Here is an 18,908-nt window from a genome sequence, read left to right on the forward strand (position 1 = left end):
AGGCTCGCTGGAGCAGCGACGGTGCAGCGCTGCCGGCGAGGCTCTCCTAAAATAAATGCATCCTGCACCCCAGGCTTGCTCCTGCGTCTGCCGTGGGTCACGCGTCTGTGCCCTAGCTCTGGCAGCATCCTTGGCATGATGTGAACGGCCTCTGCCCCGCTGCTGGCGGTGGCAGGGAAGGGCAGCGTGGTCCCCTGCTGTCCCCTCCCCACTCGTGTGCACATCGGGGAGCAAAACCCCCCCCGTGGGGCCCAGCCCTGGGGCGAGGGCGGTGGGGACAGCCATGGCTCAGGAGGTTTTATTGCAGGCGGCTCCAGACGCTGCACGTGGAGATATTTCATCCTCGCCGGCTGTTTGGGATGCTTCTCGTTCTTGCTGCAGAGGGCAGTTGCTGGGCTGGGAGATGCTGGGATTCCTCGGCCGGCCGGGTGCGCGGTGGCTGTCCCAGGAGCTGGGGGCTCCCCCCCCCCCAACCCCGGTGTGCTGATTGAGCCAGCTGGAGCGATCCTCCCTGAGCCAGGAATTCCTGGCATTCCCGGTGGGGAGAGGGAGCCGGGATGCTTGTGGATGGGGTCTGGGATGCTTGTGGATGGGGTCTGGCGGCATCAGACCTGCTTCCCCTTAACCCACTGACCTGCTTTGGTGTTAGATGGCGCGTTAGGGAACGGGGCAGGAGGGAGGCACCGAACCCCCTGCAAGTGTGGGGTTACCCTTATCACCCTGGAGGTACAAAGCCATGGTGGGCGCTGGGGGGAGAGCCGGGGTGCTGGGGGGGGGCCCCAGGATTTGCCTGGGGCAGCCGTGTCTCCCTCCTGCTGCTATAATTTCGGAGCAGCTGCCTGCTTGCCGTGGCTGTCCCGGCGGTGCCTGGTCTCTCCCCTTTGCTGGGAAGAGGAGGATGGAGATAAATAAAACGGGGATGTTGGCGGCGCTGCCCGCTCCCCTGCGCCGGGCTCCGCTCTCCGTGCCCACACGAGGCTGGCTCCTGGTGCGGGGACGATGGAGGGGAAGGAGATGCTGTCCCCTGCGCCCCCTTCGCGGGGCTGTTCCTCGCCTCCTTCTCGCAGCCCCTTTGTCAGCAAGAAGCAGGGTGGGGGTTTTTTCTTTTTTTTTTTCTTTTTTTCTTTAGAGGAAAATTCCATTGTGCTATTTTTAGTGGTGACAACTTGGCTTCTCGCAACAACTTTATTCTGCTCCCGGCTCTGCCGGCAGGCGCGGGGGGATGCCTGCAGGAGCGGCCCCGCGATGCCGGGGCTGCAGCCGGGCTGCGGTGTGCTGGCAGGCGAGGGCTGCCACCGCCTGCTGCCAACCGGGCGCCTCCGGCTCCGGCCCTGCACGTGAATCTTCGGTGGAGGCCGGCACGGCCGGGCTGTTCCACGTCACCGCTCGCTGGCGATCGGATCGGCTCCCTCTCGCCGGGATGAACGGACGCCCGCCCCGGCTGCTGTGGACCCGTGCGTCCCCCGGGGCTCGGGCAGCTCCCTTTGATGGCAGCGGGCTCTCTGGGTGTCATCTCCATCCCACCCGAGTCTGGCAGTGGGTCTGGCTGGTGCAGAGGACCCCGGTGTAATTGGAGCGGGGGGGTCTGGGGGCGGGGGGGCACCTCACCACCTGCCCCCATTTCCCCCTCGGAGCTCCCAGAGCGATTTTGGCTCCCCGGTTCCCAGGCAGACAGCTGTCGGGGGCATAAGCGGCAACTGGCCCGCGGGGTTTGCTCCGCTCACAAAGGAAAGCAATACTCCTGGTGCACGTCTGTCCCCGGAGAGGTGTCTGTCTGTCCGCAGAGCTGCGGAGGAGCAGAACCCTGCGCCCCCCTCCAGGGTCGCTTAAATGTGCAAACTGGTTTTATTAACGTTTTTGTGGATAATGTGGGGCGTTGCCAGCGGATGCTGCTTGCTTTGGGAACGGGTGGGTCCGCTCCCCCAGCACGCGGTGAAGGAGCCCAGGGGTTCATGTGCCGGTACCTGTGGACAAGGGGAAATCTCCTCACCCCAGTGAGACACGGGGAGCTGCCACCCCTGGTTTCGGGGGGGGGATTTGGCTCCTGCAGCACATCCTCACTCTGGTTTCTCTCCTCTCCCTCCGGCGAAGCTCGAATGCTGTGCGGGTGTGCCAGGACGGCTCTGCCGGGAGGTGCTGGCCATGCTGAAGCCCAGGTGGGCAGATCCTGCACCGTGCGGTGGGTCTTGCTTAATCTGCTGGGATCTTTCCGGAGAGGCAGTGGGTTGATACAGGGAGAACATGATCTGGCACCATGACAAGCACGTTTCAACACCGTTGCTGCTGATATTATTATTTATTATTTGATTTGACAGAAGTCCTGGGACATGCCCGGTGGACGCTGGTCCTGCTGAAGGGCAGTGATGAGCGGGGCGGGTGCTCGGATCCCCTTGGATCATGCTGTGCTGGTTCCTGCTGCCAAAAATTCCTTTAAAACGAGTAAATCTCCTTTTCAGCTTTGTAAGCGCCTCGCTGCTGGTGCGGGGCGAGCATGTGGTGAGCGGGGGGGGCAAAGGCAGGAGGGACGTGACCCTTGCCTGCTCCTGGGTCTCGCCTGGCCCTTTCTTCCAGCACATTATGGGAATTTTCTGGTGGCTTCTCCCAAGCTGGTGGCCTGGTGTCAGAGTCACCAGGGTGGCTTTTCCCATGAGGACGGGGACCCTGCGCTCTGCCACTGACTGCGTTTTCCCCGTCTTCCACCTGCCAGTCTTAAAGCTTGTTGTTTTTTTCCCTTCCCCTCCCAATTCCCTCGAACGTGCTCCTTGCTGGAAATATCCCTGGGACATACAATCCCTGAAACCTCTGGCGTGGAGGGGGGGCGGTAAGGGATGCCGGGAGCCCTGATGGTGCGGGGCACTTGCTGGTAGAACTGGGCTCATTTGCAAAAAGGGGGGTGGCCTTGGCCATGGGAGGTTTTAATGCGCTTCATCAAATAAGGAAACGCGAGGGCCGTGCTGCAGCCGGGCTCGCGGGTGGTCAAAGGGCGACAGCGGCGGAGCCAGCGGGGCTGCCGAGTCGGTGACGGCAGCTGGGGCTTGTGGCCGCCCCGATGCCGCCCAGCTGAGGAGCGGGGTGGACTCGGCTGGAAAATGAACTCGGAGAAGTACAAGAAGTTCCTGGATGGACTTGGCACCCTGAAAGGTATTTCTCACCCTCCGCGGTGTGGATGTGCAGTACAGAGAGAGGCTGAGCCACTCCGGCGTCACCTTCTTCGAAGGCTCCAGCAGTCCGACCATCTGCCATCGATCGCTGATCGAGGCAAATCGAGTTCCCCTGGGATGCCGAGGAGTTGCCGGCTTCCCGTGGAGGCGCCCGGGAGGGGTGGTGCTTTCCATGGCTCTGCTTCACTTCCCTCTTTTGTCTTTTATTTGGATTTTGAGCGGTGTGTCTGGGCACAAAGCGAACGCTGGGGCAGCAGCTAGCCCAGCCCCTAAGTAACGCAGGGAGGCAGGGGAAGCTGCTTCGCAAATAACAACTGGAGAAGAAATTGAGCTCAAAATCCTGCTGAAGGGAATGGAGCTGGCTGCTGCTCCTGTGGGTCGGGGGCTGATCTGGCTCCGGTGCGGGTGTTTTCGCCTGCGTGGGTCCCACCAGCCATGGCATGGGTCCTGCCGGTCGTGGGTGCACCGTGGCACTCGGGCGCAGATCGGTGCTTTCCTCCCCCCCACCCCTTCTTTCCAAAACTCTTTCCCGATCCTCTGCCCTCTCCCGCCTCACAGGCTGTCCCCGGAGAGCCGGCTGTGACACCCGATCGTGCTGGGCCGGTCCCTGGCAGGTGGCTGGAAGCCGGCGGCTGTTGTCCCCGCTGCAGCAGGCAGCGAGCCCGGGCTGCAGGCGCAGGGGCAGCGGGAGAGCAGCTCGGTTTACCTGGCATTCCAGCTACAGCAGGAGGGGATGCTTCCCTCACTTTTTTTTCCCCCTTTCTTTATTTTTTTTTTCCCCCCCCCCCTCCCTGCTGTCAGAGGAGCTTTTTGCTCTGGGACTCCCAGCCGGCCTCATCTTGCTGCAAACAGCTATTGGGATTTGCCCGCTAGAAGGAAGGCGGAGAGGGAAGCAGAAGGCAGCCGGGATGCCATTGCCTGTCATCTAATAATACTCTTATTGACTCGCCCCTTTTTACAGCACTGCCTCGGCACGGCTGGGCTTTACCAGCTGATCCCACTGTGTAACAAAGGTGAATCAATCCAATTTAGCAGAGAGCCAAGGGAGTTGTCACCCGGCGGGCTGGCAGCCTCCCCACCCTCCCGTGCCGCTGCCGGGGCTGACGTGAAGGGTTAATCCCGCAGCTCTGCAGCTGACAGCTGCCCTGAGTTATCGCGTCCGGGACTAATATAATTCACTTTCTTATGCTGGCGTGGTGTCCATCATAAATTTTTCCTGAGCCTTGCTGCAGCTGGCACTGGGAATCAATGTAAGAGGAGCCCCCAGTCGCCGTGTGCCGTGCCGGTGGCCGGCTCCGTCCCGATGCTGCACTCATCCCCCTGTCTGCAGCCCCTCGGCAGCCGGAGCATGGACGGGCGCTGGACTTGGGTGCCAGTTACCCCCCTCCGTGTTTTGGGGCCACTGCTAAAGCACCTGCGCTCGTGTGGGGGGTTTTGGGCCCCGTCTCCAGCTGCAGCTCGGTAAATTCCCCTCCTGCCTGTGAGAATGAGGTGCCGAGGAGCTGAGATGACATTATTAATAGCGTTTGCAAGGTGACTGGTTGCAGGAGCTGATCTGGCAGCCTTCCCCTCTGCAGGTGCTGCCCAGAGCCATGCCGGGAGCGCTGGCTGCCTGCGCTGGCTCCTGCGTCCCAGCGCTCGTGGCACACTCTCTCTCTCTGCTCTTGCGAGCCTGTAACGGGAACGCGAAAACATGGGTGGCGAGTCCCCAAGAAGCCAAATCTGCAGTTTTTGGTCTGTTGCTGCCTCTAGCTCGAGCAATACCAACTTGCTGGCTGTCACCAGCCGTGTTTACCGCAGCCCTTTGTGGCTTTAATTCAGAAACTGGTGCAGGCAGGGAGGTGGAGGAAACGGCGTCGTGGGCAGGGGAGGCAGGGAAGGGGCAGGGGATGCTCAGGGGAGGCGGGACGGCTCTTTGGGCGGGCACAACCACCCCTTTCGCACTGCTGGGGTGCTTCCCCGTGCATCCAAGCGCAGAAGGGGTGCCCACCTTTGTGGGCGGTTATGGTTAGCTCTGCCGTGCCCCTTGCTGTCGTGGTTTGGCATTTGCCATGTGGTTAAGTGTGCTCTTCAGCGCTGAAAGCAGCTCCAGCCAGCCTGCCCTTGAGCCGCGGGGCTGGACGAAGCTGGAGGAAAGGAAGGTTTTATTGCTGGAGAGGTTTCTTTTCCCCTCTCCCCCCGCCCCGATCTCTATTCATCTCCCCAGGGAGGTGGAGGCAGCAGCAGATATTGAGGCTGGGAGTGTTTCATATGTAAATGCCCGTGCGTGTAAGTCCAAGCCCCTGACCCCCGGCGCGGTGCCAGCATCCATCGCTGTCAGCCCCGCTGGGTCCGGGCGAAGGGCTTGGAGAGCATCCTGGTCCCCCGCGTCCGCCTGACTGGGAGGGGGCTGGGAGGTCCTGACGGATCCCCCCCTCCTCTGTGCTGGGGACAAAGGATGCTGCTCTGAGACGGACCCTGCCCCAGGAGCCGCTGCCCCGGTGGGTTTGGGGTCACCCGGCCTTTCTGCACAGTCTCCATCTCGGGTTTCCCGGGGCAGTGGCTGTCATGGCCCTGAGGTGACGAGAGCCTTGAGCTCGGCTCAGGAAACCCATTTGATTACAAATTTATTGCCGGGTTAATTTTACTGGCGGCACGAGGATGGCTGGTTTCACTTTGTGAGGAGTTTGTTGTTTACTTGGCAGCCGGATAAAATCCAGCATCGTCTCGGCCTTCTCCCGTGCGCGCCAGCTAATCTCCTGGCTTCATCTGGCCTTGTCACCGTCACGTGCTTTCCCCAGGGGAATCGGGCTCAGATTTTCCCCGTGGCCAGGCAGCCACGAGTGGGTCCATGCTTGTTCCTACCGCCTCTGCAGCACGCGTGTGCCCAGCTCTGCTGGGTTTCTGCTGTAAAAAAAGAGGGATTTTTAGATGTAATGTGTTTGGGGGGGGGATCGGAGCGGGAGGCAGGAGCAGCACCCTGCCCTGGCGTGTGCGGTGGGGCTGGTGCCAGCGCGGTGCCACGGCTTGTCCCCATGTGCCGCTGTCGCCGTTTGCTTTCATCCCGTCACGTGATGGCTTCCCTGAGGAGCAGCCCGGGACGGCGCTGCCCAAGGTGGCCGGGCATGATAAGAGATCCAGGGCCACCATCTGCCCTGGCCACCGCGGGCGGAGGCCCTGGTGGGTTTCAATTCCTTCGGCATGCGGTTCTCTTGGCCCCGTTTTCCCGTGCACGGGGAGGAGGACGCGGCCGGTTGCTCCCAGGGAAGGGTGGGCGCCTCTCGTCCGGCACGGCCACCGCGTGGGGGGTCCCCTGGGGAGCATGGCTGACCGGGGGGACTCGTGGGCCATGCCCTAATTGAGGATCCCCAGCGATTTACAGCTCTCCCACCACAGCCTTACGGTGCCAGAGGTGGTTTTTGCTCCAGAAAGGTCCACCTGAGCCCTCCTAAGAGCATCTGATGGGCTTGGGCCAGGCTGGTGGGATCCAGCAGATCTGGTGCTGCGCTGGTGCTTGAACGAAGCAGGCAGAGCAATGTTAGCAACTGGATTATTTCATTTGTTTTTTATTGGGGATTAAGTTTCTCTGCGGGAGAGTGGGTCTCTAGGGAACAGAGGTTTCAGGCTCCTGCCTTCCCCTGTTTGGTTTGGTTTTTTTTTTTTTTCTTTTTTAATCCCAAATTCCTCTCTGCTGCTGCACGCCAAGGCCGGCCCGGCCAGGAGCCGGCGGCAGCAGCTGGGATGAAGCATCCCTTCAGAGCGTGGCGCAGCCGTGAGTAAAGCCCCGGCTGAGCCCATGGGCGTGATCCCCGGGAGCGTTCACGCTCCGGGCGAGCAAGTGTGGAAGGACCAGGGCCGCATCCAGATCCCGGGCAGGTGCAGGGCACCGTGGGGAGGGAGCTCTGGGTGTCCTGCTCCCCAGCCACGGCTTCCTCAGGGGGTTGGGACCCCCCATCTTCGGTCGAAGGGTGCTGGGGCTGGCTGGCAGAGCGGGCTGCCACCCCTTCGCCTGCCTCCTGCACGGCGCTAATCAGGTTTCACACTGCTTAGTTTGGGACATCTAATGAGATTAGGGCTCCAGGTTGCCTGCCTCTGCCCTCCATTTGCAGGGGAAAATGAGAGAATTGGCTTCTTCCTTCTCTTCGACCTCCATTTCTAAGACGGGGCTTTGCACGTCTCCTGTCCCGAGCAGGCTGGGGGGTTGCAGGTCCACCAGCTGTCCTCGTGTTTGCAGCGTGATGGGGCCGGTCAAACCCTGGGCTGCTTTATGGGGGACAGCTGGGGGGTTGAAGGCAGCAAAAGGGGGGGACACGGCTGCCTACCAGCAGCTTGGGCTGAGGGCTGCGCGCTTGGGCTGCACGCTCGGGCTGCGAGCTCCCCTTGCCTTTTCTCTTGATGTTTTGTATCACTGTTTGCAGGGAACGGGGCGAGGGGGTCCGGAGCCGGGGGCTGTTGGTGGGGCTGTGCCCGGGCAGCCCGGTCGGGGGGAGCCCAGCCCTGACACCCCTGCACGCATCGTGAGCTGCTGCGTGGAGCCTGTGCAAACACAGCGCCCAAGCGCGCCCCAAACAAAGCGCAGCCAGTTCCCACTAGCCTAACATTTTCCTATTTCTCCTGCTGCCAAGCAGCCTTTGGTTGGCGTTGGAATAACAAGCCTCTTTGCAGAGACACCGGGCCTTTTGTTAGCTGGTAGAAAAGGAGTTTTGATGCCGGCGATCCCTCCGCCCCCCGGCTTTCCTGCTCCCTAAGCCGCTGCTGTGGGAAGTGCAAAGCTTGGCCTTGAGCGGCCAACGATGATCCCACCGCCGTGGCTCCGACCCGGCTCCCCCCCACCCCCCGCCCCGGGGCTCAGCTGTGCCGGGGCGCAGCTCCACACCCCAGCCGGCTGCCCTGCCACGGGGTCTGGCTCCTCCGAGAGGGGCTGGGGCCTGGGACTTCATTTGGGGGATTTTTCCAGGACTTGGGGTGTTTACTGGTGCTCAGCCCCTGTGCAGGCAGTGGGAGTGGGTGCAGGATGTGGCCAGGGCTCGGGCTGCTCTCCGGCACAGGGCTCTGCTGCTCGCCCTAGCTTGGGCTTCCATCAAATCTTGTGGTGGGGTTTTTTTTTTTTTGGTGGTTTTTATTTTGTTTTGGTTTTGCACGACTTTCTCTCTGCCGAGGTGCTGTTGGGGCGTGCTGGGAATTACAGAGCAGGTGTTTACCCAGCCGCGGAGATGGTGGCTCTGTGGAGGTGTGCGGCATTGTCCCCATGGCTGGAGGGGCAGGGAGGGACCCGGAGATGGCATCGCCTTCCTCCTCCTCCCCTGGCCTGGGAAGGGTGCCACCTTGCTGTGTCAGCACAGGCCCCTGGGAAAGCGTGCAGATGTGTGTGTCCTCTTGCACGTGGGTGTGTGAGCCAGCCTTCCTCCGCTCCCAGAGCTGGGATGATGTTGCTCACTCCCAAAAAGCCAGAGTGTTTTCCGCCGGGAAACCTTTGCTGTTCCTTCCCCTGTGCATCCCCATCCTCCTCGCCTCTGGCACCGGCTTCACCTCCTCCCTCTCACCCGGCAGCTCCACGTGCATCGAGAGCTGCCCTCGCCGCTTGGCCGTCTGCCTCCCGACGTGTGGCTTCTATCTGTGCCCCAGTACCCAGCCGCTGCCTGTCCCCGTCCCCTTGCTCCCTCCTGCCCCGCTCCTTGCAGGGCGATACTGCTGAGTCGATGCCAGCTCAGTGGAGATCGGCGCTTTCCCAGAGCCCGGGATGCGTGGCCACGAGTTTGATGGCATCATGTAATGAGCAAGCGTGGTACGGCTCCCTGCCAGCGTCCTCGGAGGGGTGACAAACCAGGGGAGGCTTCTGAGAAGTGGGAAGCGATGAAATAATGCCTGAACCGCTGCATCAGCAAAAACCCAACGGTCTCGGCAGTCATCTGGGGAGGCTGCCGGGCAGGCGGGTGGATTGATGGAGGTTTTTAACACTGGGAAAGAAGCGGTGAGATCACCCTCGCCACCTCTTCAGCGTGACGCGCTTGGTTTCCTGCCGAGAGGGAGGGTTAAAAAGCCTGGGCAGTGTTGGAGAGGGTTTGAATGAGACGTGTCTAGGATGGCACTGCATGCACGTGGTTCAGCAAAGCCACCGGCTGGGTGCGAGGATCTGCTGGGGTCTGTGCTGTGGGGAGAGGGGGGGGGTCTCGGGTTGCTTTGGGGGATGCGTGGAGAGGGGAGGCAACCTGGCTGCGCTGAGGGCAGCAGGGCTGGCAGTGCTGATGGCTACGGACGCTCCTGGGAAAGGTGTTCAATCTGGGGCACCAAAAAGCAAACCTCACTGAGAAAAGGAGGCTGGAGCTCCGTGCCGGTGCCCTGGGGACACCGGCTGCGCTCCTTCCTGCAGAGCTGCAGGGGGCCGGGCAAGCACACTGCCCTGCCAGTGCTGCGAAGGGAAACGGTCTCCTTTTGGGTCATTTCGGAGTTTCTCTAGGCCTTGGGTCCTCCTTTTGGCTCCGTCCATCTCATCTGAGTCGGTCCCCTTGGACGGCCCCACTTGGGATGTCACATTCCCGTAGACCCCGTAACTGCTGGTGTGCTGGGGGATTTCCATTCCTCCTGCCTGGGAGCAGGAGTTAACGCTGAGCCGTGCTGCTGGGGAGCGATTAAGTCGTGAGCAGGTGACAGTCCAGCTCAGCTGTTTGCTTTGCAGAATGAAAACTGGCAGGAATGATGTTTGCTTCCAACCTTACCTCAAATCATCTTATGTCTGCCCTCTGCCTCCATCTCCCAGCAGCGAGGTGATCCTCAGGGTCCTGTCCTGCGTGTCCCCCCCCCCGCTGCCCCGAAGCAGCACCGGCTGCAGGGCGGCAGCTCCGCTGTGGGAAGGGAAGTCGTTTGTTAGGTTTTTTTTTTTTTATAAGATACAATTCTTATTTTGGTGCCCAGACGTCTGCTGGAAAGGGGAACATCTCCGCTCTTATCATCAGTGCTTCCTTTCCCTGGTTCCTCAGAGCTCAGATTTTACTGCTGATGGCGGTGGGGGGTGTCTGAGGCTCCCCCCGTGCAGCCCCCTTTCCTCTCCCCTTGCTTTGACGCATCCAGCCGACCTTTGGCAGTGCGGGCAGCTCCTCTGCCGAGAGATTTGCAGTTAAATATTCACTTGGGCTCCCCTCTCGGTGCAGATGCTGGTCCGGGGCGGGCTGGTGCAGAACGGCCCCTGAACCCTGGGCTGGACGGGGCTGCCCTGGTTGTTACGGGTGAAGCCCAGCTCAGGCCCGCCCGGTTCCCTGTGCAAACACGGAGGGTGACGACAGGGCACTTGGAGCCTCAGCCTTTGCATATACACTTCTCCCGGGCCAAAACTCCTATTTGCACAAAAAACAGTGTTCGGGAGGTTGGTTTTTCCAGGGCCACGAGGAGCGTTGCTGCCTGGGAGGTTTCGTAGTCCCAATTTTTTCAGACCTTTTGCAGCCCTGGAGTTTGGCAGTGATGCCGAGGGGCCGGTGTGGGACCCTGTGGACTTGTCCCCATCCCTCCTGGTGGGACCACGGCTGCTCCAGGATGATGAAAGCCTGAAGGAAATGTTGAACGTGGGGAATGCGCCCGTTCTGCCAGGAGCCGGAGGCGTGTGGGCAGGGCCCGGCGTTGGGGCCCGCCGGATGGTGAGGGGGATCGGCAGCTCTGCCCACACACGCATGGGCAGGTGATTCACAGGCAGGAGGAGAGGTTTTTCTTATTCGAAGTGGAGGAGCTCGTCCCGCGGGGATGTGCTGGGCAGCGCCAGGAGCCACGACCTGCCTCGTTCCACCTTGTTTTTAATAGCCCGGATCACAAGAAATGTCATCTTTGTTCTTGCTTTCCTTTCCCATGGCTCCTGGCGCCGCGGGTAGGGTGGAGCGAGCCCCCGCGCCCCGGCAGGGCCCTGCCCGTGCTTGCAGGAGGGGGTGCGCCGGCAGGAGGGGGTGCGCTGGCACGTGCAGATGCGCTCAGCAACCCGGATGCGTCTTGCTGAGCTGTCTGTCTGTCCGCAGCAGCGTTTGCCGTTGTTTGAAGGAGGGCGCGATGCCGTGGGTTTAGCCAAGCTCTGGCTTTTTGCAGGGGGAAAAGCCGTGGTCCGGAGGGAAACGACCCCGGGCTGAGCGCCGGTGTGGGACATGCGCTCGGTCGCCCGGCTCGGGGTTAGGGGCGCAGTGGCTTTGCTTGAGCACTGTGTCCCCCATCCAGTCCCCGGGGCTGTGCCGGGGAGCAGTGGGTGACGCGTGTCTGCGATTTACCTGGAGCATCCCTGATCCAGAAACCCAGAGACTCCTTCCCCTCTCCCGGCTGCTGCCGTAAGTGATCGAGATTTGCCCCCAAAGCTCCCAGAAGGGAGGAAAAAACAACAGAAAGGGGAAAGCATTGCAGAGGAAGCATGGCAGGAAACCTGGGCCCTGTACTGCAGTCACGAGTTTGTGCGTGCTCAGCACCGCTGCCAGACAAGCCCTTTTCCTTGCCATGGGGAGTGGGGTGTCCCCTGCCTGGCGTGGGGTGACCCCACTCCCCATTTGGGGCAGAGAAGCCCCTCTGTAAAACCCCACAGGGTCCCTCGGTGCGCTCATGGCCGCTTCTGTGTCCAGTGGTGCTCGCTGCGGGCGATGGGGGGGACTTTGGTGGGCTTGGCTGAGGGGCACTGGCAAGCACCCCTGTCTGCCCTGGGCACAGGGGGGTCCAGGCAGAGCCCTGGAGAGATGATTCACCCAGGTACGGTGCTGCCGGGTGCCAGCTCTGGCCACCATCCCCGGCACCATCCGGTGACGCCCGCTTCGGCGTTTCGACAGTGCCACCTGGCTGCCACCTCCCCCGGGCTGGGACACGTGTCCCTGGCCGGACGCCATGGGGCCTCGGCTGCCTCCCGGGAGGCTACGGTACCTGGGGAACGGAGGAGCATCCCTGCGGCATCGCCCACCCTGATGCCAGGGTGCCTCCACCCCCCGAGTGGTGCCGGGGAAGCGTGGGCTGTGCCCGGCTCCCCTACGCCGCTGCCCGGCAGCTTCCCCAGTCATATAAGGAGATGCCGGAGCCGGCAGCCACGGCGGGGCCGTGTCGGCTGAGCATTACTCACCGGGGAGGCGCATGGCGGGGGGGAGGATCGGCCCCGGACACGAAACTCTTGGCCGGAGCCAGGGGTGACTCAGCTCCAGGCGAGAGGCACGGCCGGAGCAAGGGGGGGGGGCCGGGGCAGCCCATGTCCCCACAGCTGTCCCGTGGGGTACCCCAAAACCCAGGTGGGGCGCTGGGGGGAGCGGGGGCAGCACTGGGGGTGACACCATTTTGGGTGATGCACAAGGCTGCAAAACGCTGCGCAGGGCACCCCGTGAAACGGGGGTGCCCTGCAAGGCAGGGACACCCCCACCACCACCACCACCCCCCCATGCGGGGAGACACGGCCTCTCCGCTCCCCAAATTCCTGCGCAGGCGGGAGATGCGTGTCCTCTCCCCACCCCTTTCCTTTCCGGGCCGAGGCGGCAGTTGAAGCTGAAGAAGCCGCCTTGCAAGGAACTAAAATGAGCTGTTTGAGTTTCGGATGCGCGGGGCGGTTTCCGTGGCAGGGAGGGGGGGCGGCCTCAGGCTGCTCCCCCCGGGCGAGCGGGGGGGGGGGGGGCTGGCGGCTGCATCCGGGGCTGGGCGGCTCCCAGAGCCCCGGCGGGTCACCCCGAAACCTGCCGTTGGCTCCCTGCACCCCGGGTCTGCAGCCTCCAGCCGCCGGCCGGGCTGCAGCCGTTATCGGCTTCCTGCAGCGGCGAGAGATGGCCGGGCTGGCCTGTGCCGAGCGTGCGCCGGCAAGGGGAGCGTGGAAAAGAAAGGGGGGGGGACCGGCGTTAAATTGAGTGGTTTGAAGTGGGGGACCACGGGTGTCTCCAGGGTGTCCTGGGGCAGGGGAGGGATGTATTTGTATATACAAATATACATTATATATATGTTTATATATTTATATAAATATATATGTTTATATATGATTTTATATGTTTATATCTATATTTAAAGAGTTTCTTTTGCCCAAAGGCCTGTCCGGCTGGAGCAGCTGGCGGTGCTCCGTGCATTTTTATCGGCCCCTCTGTGCGTGCGGCACCTGGGAAGCACAGGAGCGGCTGAGCCCCCATGGGTGCAGCCGGGGCGAGGGGATGGGGAAAAAGCAGCTCCTGCTTCCCAGAGCCTTTTCCGCCGGCACATCCCAGCCCCAGCAGCAGCAGCCGTCTGCCTTGCGGGGCACTAACTGCCCCGCTCGGGGCCACACCACGGGGCCATTTATGGTGGCCTCGTGCCTGCCGGCGCGTCGTTATTCCTGCAGCGCTTCCCCTGCCTTAACAGAAAGCAGACTGCTGTAGGTGAAAACTATGCTGGGATATTTTTCATCTGGGCAGGGCTGAAGCTCTGCAAAATGTATTGCAACAGCGCCAAGGCCCGGGGTAACTCTATTTTTCTATCGCCTGAATGGCATTAGGAGGTCGCGGGTGCTGCAGGTCCCCCATGGACCAATGCAGCATTTGGGTCTATCAAGTTTTGCTCGATACGGTTTTCTCGGTGGGCCTGACCAGCTTGCGGCTGCTGGGTTTGGAGAGCTGCTCAGGGGTTATAAATATAATATAAATCTCTGCTTCCATCTGAGTGACACCCCGGACTTCGTGTGGTTTCACCGTCCCACGCTGCGGAGCGGGTGCTGCTGGATGGCGGCCGGTCCGACGCTGGCCGTGCGTGAGCCTGGGCTCCTGGCTCTCTCCATCAGCAAAGCCTGAGCCCGGGCTGAGGTTTCACAGGTCTGCAGCCCCGGGCTGCAGCGTGCCGTCCTCACCTTAACGGCTTTCCCCTTTGCTGCCGAGCACCGGCGGCAGAGCAGACCGCTCTTGTCTGAGCCCTTCTGGGAAGGTAAAGGCAAAAAAAGGAGCATTTCATTCTCTACAACTTTTTTTCTAAGGGCAAGTTTCTTCCCCCCAGGAGCTGGCAGGCGGACCCGGCACACGATGGGCTCAGGAAGCAAAACAGGCTTTGTAAGGAGCCTCTCTGCCCGGTTTGCTTGTGGTTACGATGGCAAACGGGCTGGGGGACATAACGGTCGTGCCGCGGGAGGGCTTGCCGCTCTCGGTTTCCCTGTGCCGTTTCTGTACCTCCGCTGCCGGAAACGGTTCCAAAAAGAAACGAAACTCCCAGAGTAACGCCGAGCACGGCGCTAACCGTTAATAAACGGGGTCGGGCTGCAAAGTCTCACCGTGCATGATGCGATGCCGCTGGCGAGCGGGGCACCAGGCTGCGGGAAGGGCCGGGAGGTGGATGAACCTTTGCCTTTCGTGTTAGAGCATCTTTTGTGGGTGTTTCCCCATGGGTTCTGGGGGTGTCCTGGCAATTAATACATTTATCTCTGGGCATCCAGGGAGGGTGAGGGAAACGCGCTCGGTGTACCCGACTCCCAGAAGCCTGAATTTGGTCACCTTCGCTTTTGCCCCTCTTGCTGGGCAGAGGGTTTCCTGCGAGCAGGCTGGTGCTGGGTCCAGCCCGGGGTACCGAGCCCCCAGCAGGCAGCTGCCTGCTGCCACTCGAATGCTACTGAAGTGCTGCCCGCATCTCCCAGCCGCTGCCCCCTCGATCCCGGCTGCCCTCGGTGTGTTGGCATTGCCGGGCAGGCTGTGGGCAGGGGATGCCGGGCCAGGCTGCCGGCTGTCACCCACTGGGAGGGTGGGGCAAGATTTTGTGCTGTTCCTGAGCCCCCCATGAAGAGTGGGGTGTTGCGGTGATGCCGGCACAGCAGCTGCTCCCGCCGATCCCCCCTCGCTGCGGCCGCCGGAGCTGCAGCCGACCTTCCAGCAGGGCTGGGAATGGAAATTGAGGAGATGACGTCTCTCCCCCCCAGAGCGGGGGGGGGACGACGAAGTTTGGCTGCGTGAACACCGAGGAGAGATGTTGGAGTCGGCCTGACGCTCGCTTTCTCCCTCCACGCCCCCCCCCCCACTCTCCCCTCCCCGAGCTCCCAAATCTCCCTGGCCCCGTCCCGGCGACGCTGGCTGTCCCTGAGCCCTGCCAGCTCCAGGGGCGCAGCCAGCTGGAGGCAGAGGCGCAGGCAGGAAGTTTCGGAAGTTTCTGCAGGCAGCGGCTCGGCCCCCCCCCGTCCCCTCGCCCTCCCGGCAATGCTGGGCTCCGGCAGCGGCAGCTTCGGGAGAAAGACATTTGGAGCCGGGCTCGGGATAGCGGGTCGGGAGTAGGGGACGATGCCTCTTTCGGAGAGCTCCTATCTGCCGCCAGCCGCCTTTGTCCTGAGCCACGTCCTGGGCATCGCCGGCGTCCTGTACTGGAGGAGCCGGAGCAGAGAAGGTAGGGGCAGCCCCCACGGGGGGAGAGGCCCTAAGATGGCCGGCGTGCTGCCGGCAAGGGTCACGACTTGTTTTCCCTCCCCGAGAGCCATGGCAGCGGTGTGGGCAGGGACGGCCGTGGCCAGTGGGGAGGAGGATGCAGCGTCGGGGATCCTCCCGGCACGGCCGCCCTGGTCCCCATGCCCGGGGGGGGGGGGGGGGGGGGGGGCAAGGTTTCAGTGCCTAAATTTGGTCTCACCACCCGTTCCCGGCACACGTGGTGGGTGGGAGCGGCTGGGATGGGGGTGTCTTGTTGGGGATGAGGCTGCTTTTTGTCTCGGTGTAAGCCTGCGACACGTGGCTGGTGTTCTGCCTCCCGGCTCCTGCCCCGGTGCAGGCAGGCATCTCTCCCACCCCTCGCCGTGACAGCAGTGTCTCGGTTAGCCACTGACGCCCGCAGCAGCAAGACATGGCCCTGGGAGCTCCTCCCGGCGCTGGCACGGGCTCGCTGAGCAGCTGGGGCTGACCCTGCCTCAGTTTCCCAAAATAGGGCCTGCACATGACCACCACCCGAGGAGGGCGAAGATTTGTTACAGGGACGTATGGTAGCTCCGGGCCCCAGGCAAGGACTCAGTAGCTCCTTCTCCGTCCCGACCTCTTCCTCCTGGGATTCATTTGTTTTGATTCCTCCCTCTTTTTTTTTTCCCAGCAGGGCTTGTTCTCTCCTGTGCCTCCGCACGGGGCCTTTTCCCCGTGTCCGTGACCGATTCCCCCTTTTCTTTCACTTTTTCCATGCGAAGGAGCGGGACTGCGGAGCCTGGACAGCGCGCAGGGACTTGTCCCCAAATATTGCTTGTGGGATACGCTTCTCCCTTCCTCCCCCAAAACTACTGGCAGAGAGATACTGAGACTGAGTTGCACAAACACGCAGAAATATGCCCTGTTACCCACTAAACCCAGCCTTGCTGGAATTCCTCCTGTTGACCCGCCGTCCCCCGTCTGCTTAATTAATCTTGGTGTCCGGGCAGTGTTGTGCAGCGATGTGCTCGGCTCCATCTAGGGACCTCCTGGCCACTTCCCAGTGCAACTGTCTCCTCCCAGCTCCTCACCCCCGTACCGCGCTGACCCCCTGCTTCGCCCTACAGAAACGCGTCCCTTTTGGAAAAAATCCTGGTGCGAGTGTTGCAAGCAGCGGGTATGTTCAATATCTGTTTTCCTTCATCACTCCTTCCCAGTAAAGGTCAGGTAGCATCCACGGGCGCAGCATCCTGGAAGACGAGGGTCATCTTGCGGCAGGTTTCGTTGTACAAGTAACCCCCGCGATGCTCGCCCAGCTCTGCTGAGCATCCGCCCGGGTCTCCTTTGCATCACCACTTCTCAGGTGTCTCCCTCATTAAATGCCTGGGTGCTGGATCGTTTTCCACCGCAGGTATCTCTTGTGCATTCTTCCAGGCTGAATCAGGTGCCGTTTCCTCTCCCTGTTTCGAAAGGCTCTGTAAATCCTGCCCGGTCGGCTCTGCTGTCATGATGGATTATGTCAGCCCGTGAGTTGGCAGCCAGCACATTTTAAATACCTCGTGCTCCTCAGCCAGCCAGATTTTCTGCATATCCCCCATCTTAAAAGTACCACGTGAAGAAAAAAAAAAAAGTGCATTCCCATTCTTTGTTTGCCTCGAAGGAGTTCAAAGCGAAAGCGATGGATTTCAACGCTTTCAAAATTTGTTTCTAGACACTTATACATAACAAAACACTCCTTCACCCCAAGGCTAGCTCTCGCTGTTTAATGCACAGAGCCGCTTTCATGCTGAGCGTGGGCTCGGAGACATCCCCAAGATCTCTGCGAGCTCATCCAGCGCAGTACCCCGTCTGACGTCTCCCGTATTCTTTCGGCTTTAGCAGGAATTAATGTGTAGGGGCAGAAAGCTCAGGAGCCGCTTTATTCCAGCAGGAGAGGCTGAAGGAGCCAGTGGGGGACACTGAAAACCTGGGCTCCTTCCCGAGGATGGCAAAGGGCCGTCCCGGGGGAGCATCGGAGAGCCCGGTCCCAGCCCTGGGCGCCGGTGGCATGGAGGGTGCCTGATCAGGGTTAGGATTAGGGAGGGTGCCTGGCCAGGCACCCTCCGTCCTGCCGGCGCCCGGGGCTGGGACCGGGCTCTCGCAGCAGCAGCCTGAGGCAGGAGGAGGTGAACGGTGATGGAGCCTGACAGCGAGTGAGGCCAGCGATGATGGAGGAGAGATCCCGGGGGGGGGAGTGGCAGCTCCCGGCCGGGCGTGTTGGGAGCTGCTGGGGACAGGCAGGCTGCCAGGACGGAGGCTGCCGCGGGCAAACAGGGAGGGGGGAAAATGTCTGTGCAGGGTGTTGGGGTGGTGGTGGGAGGGTCTCTGGCACCCGGCGCCTGTGGGAGCCCTCCCCGTGACGATGGCAAGTGCCTGGGGGCCCTGGGGTCCGGCGGGACGGTGAGTGGGAATTTTTCTTCCCATGCTCAGCTGATGCCCCCGGTTTCGGGGCACTGGAAACCAGCTGTGGGCAGGATGGTTTTCCCCGTTCCCCCTTGCTAGCTGGGTTCGCTTGGGGGACTGGCAGCAGCAGGAAAATCCCAAAACCCACCTCCCCCTCGGGCGGTCGCCTCCACTCCTTGGTCCTTGCTGCTTCTGGCCCCTCTGTGGAGGATTCACGCTGTGGTGGGGGAGAGCAGATGGTGCCCCGGTGCCTTTGGGATCCCTGTTTCTGGGGACGCGGTGGATTGCGCTCTGATGTGCAAAGTGAGGAGAGGGGGTGGGGAGGGAATTAAACAGCATGTGTGGTCCTGCAGAGGTTTGGGCCTGAGATGCAGGCAGCTGAACCCTGCTCCTCGCTTGCTCCAGGGAGCAGCTGGGACAGGTCTCGGAGCATTCCTAGGCTGTCCCGCAGTGGTCCCTGCACCCTGGGGCTGGGCTCTGCTTGAGCAGCGATGGGGACAGGGACAGCACGGCTGCAGCTCAGCTGGGCTCAGGCTGGGTTGTTGCCTGGCTTGTCCAGGTTTTTGCCTCTGTGCGAGTCTCACCTGTCTTGGGAAAGCAGCAACACGAAAGTACTTCGCAGCTGGAAGCATCCGTGCGGCTCCGATAGCATCGGTGGTGCTGGAAACGGTCAAATAGATGTGGCACACAGGCGCGTTCAGTTAAGGACTGTGGTTTTCACTGGTGTTGCTGGCAGCAGGGTCTCTGTCTGCCGGCGATGTTCCCTGCATCTCTGCACCAAGCCTTTGCTCCATGCCCTGTGTGCGAGGGGACCCGAGGCTCCGCAGTCAGTCTCTCCTGCCCTCGCCCGCCACTGGCTTGTCTTCGGAGCGGTGCAGATTTCCTCTAGCTGCTGTAACCTCCCCTCTGGCCGTGCCCTGCCTGCCTGCTGCCCCGGCCATCGCCTCTGCTCGCTGTCCCTGGCTGGTGACAGGGTGGTTCTTGGTGGCTGGGGCCAGCGAACCCCTGCTAGACAGGGGAGAGG

General features: G+C 61.8%; 1 protein-coding gene across 13 annotated transcripts in view; it reads left to right on the top strand.

Moving 5' to 3' along the window:
- The window catches only part of MACF1 (microtubule actin crosslinking factor 1), a 149,886-nt gene that overhangs the window by 14,921 nt on the left and 116,057 nt on the right, over positions 1 to 18,908 (top strand). For 2 of the 13 annotated variants that reach the window (XM_076357471.1, XM_076357479.1), the window contains exon 1: positions 15,344 to 15,446. The exons of the other annotated variants lie outside the window; for them this stretch is intronic. In XM_076357471.1, the coding sequence (XP_076213586.1) occupies positions 15,344 to 15,446 (103 nt within the window). Of the gene's footprint in view, positions 1 to 15,343; positions 15,447 to 18,908 lie in introns of those variants that run through there. 13 annotated transcript variants of the gene reach the window in all.

This window comes from Aptenodytes patagonicus, chromosome 21 (genome assembly GCF_965638725.1).
Source record: "Aptenodytes patagonicus chromosome 21, bAptPat1.pri.cur, whole genome shotgun sequence".
Taxonomy (NCBI): Eukaryota; Metazoa; Chordata; class Aves; order Sphenisciformes; family Spheniscidae; genus Aptenodytes; species Aptenodytes patagonicus.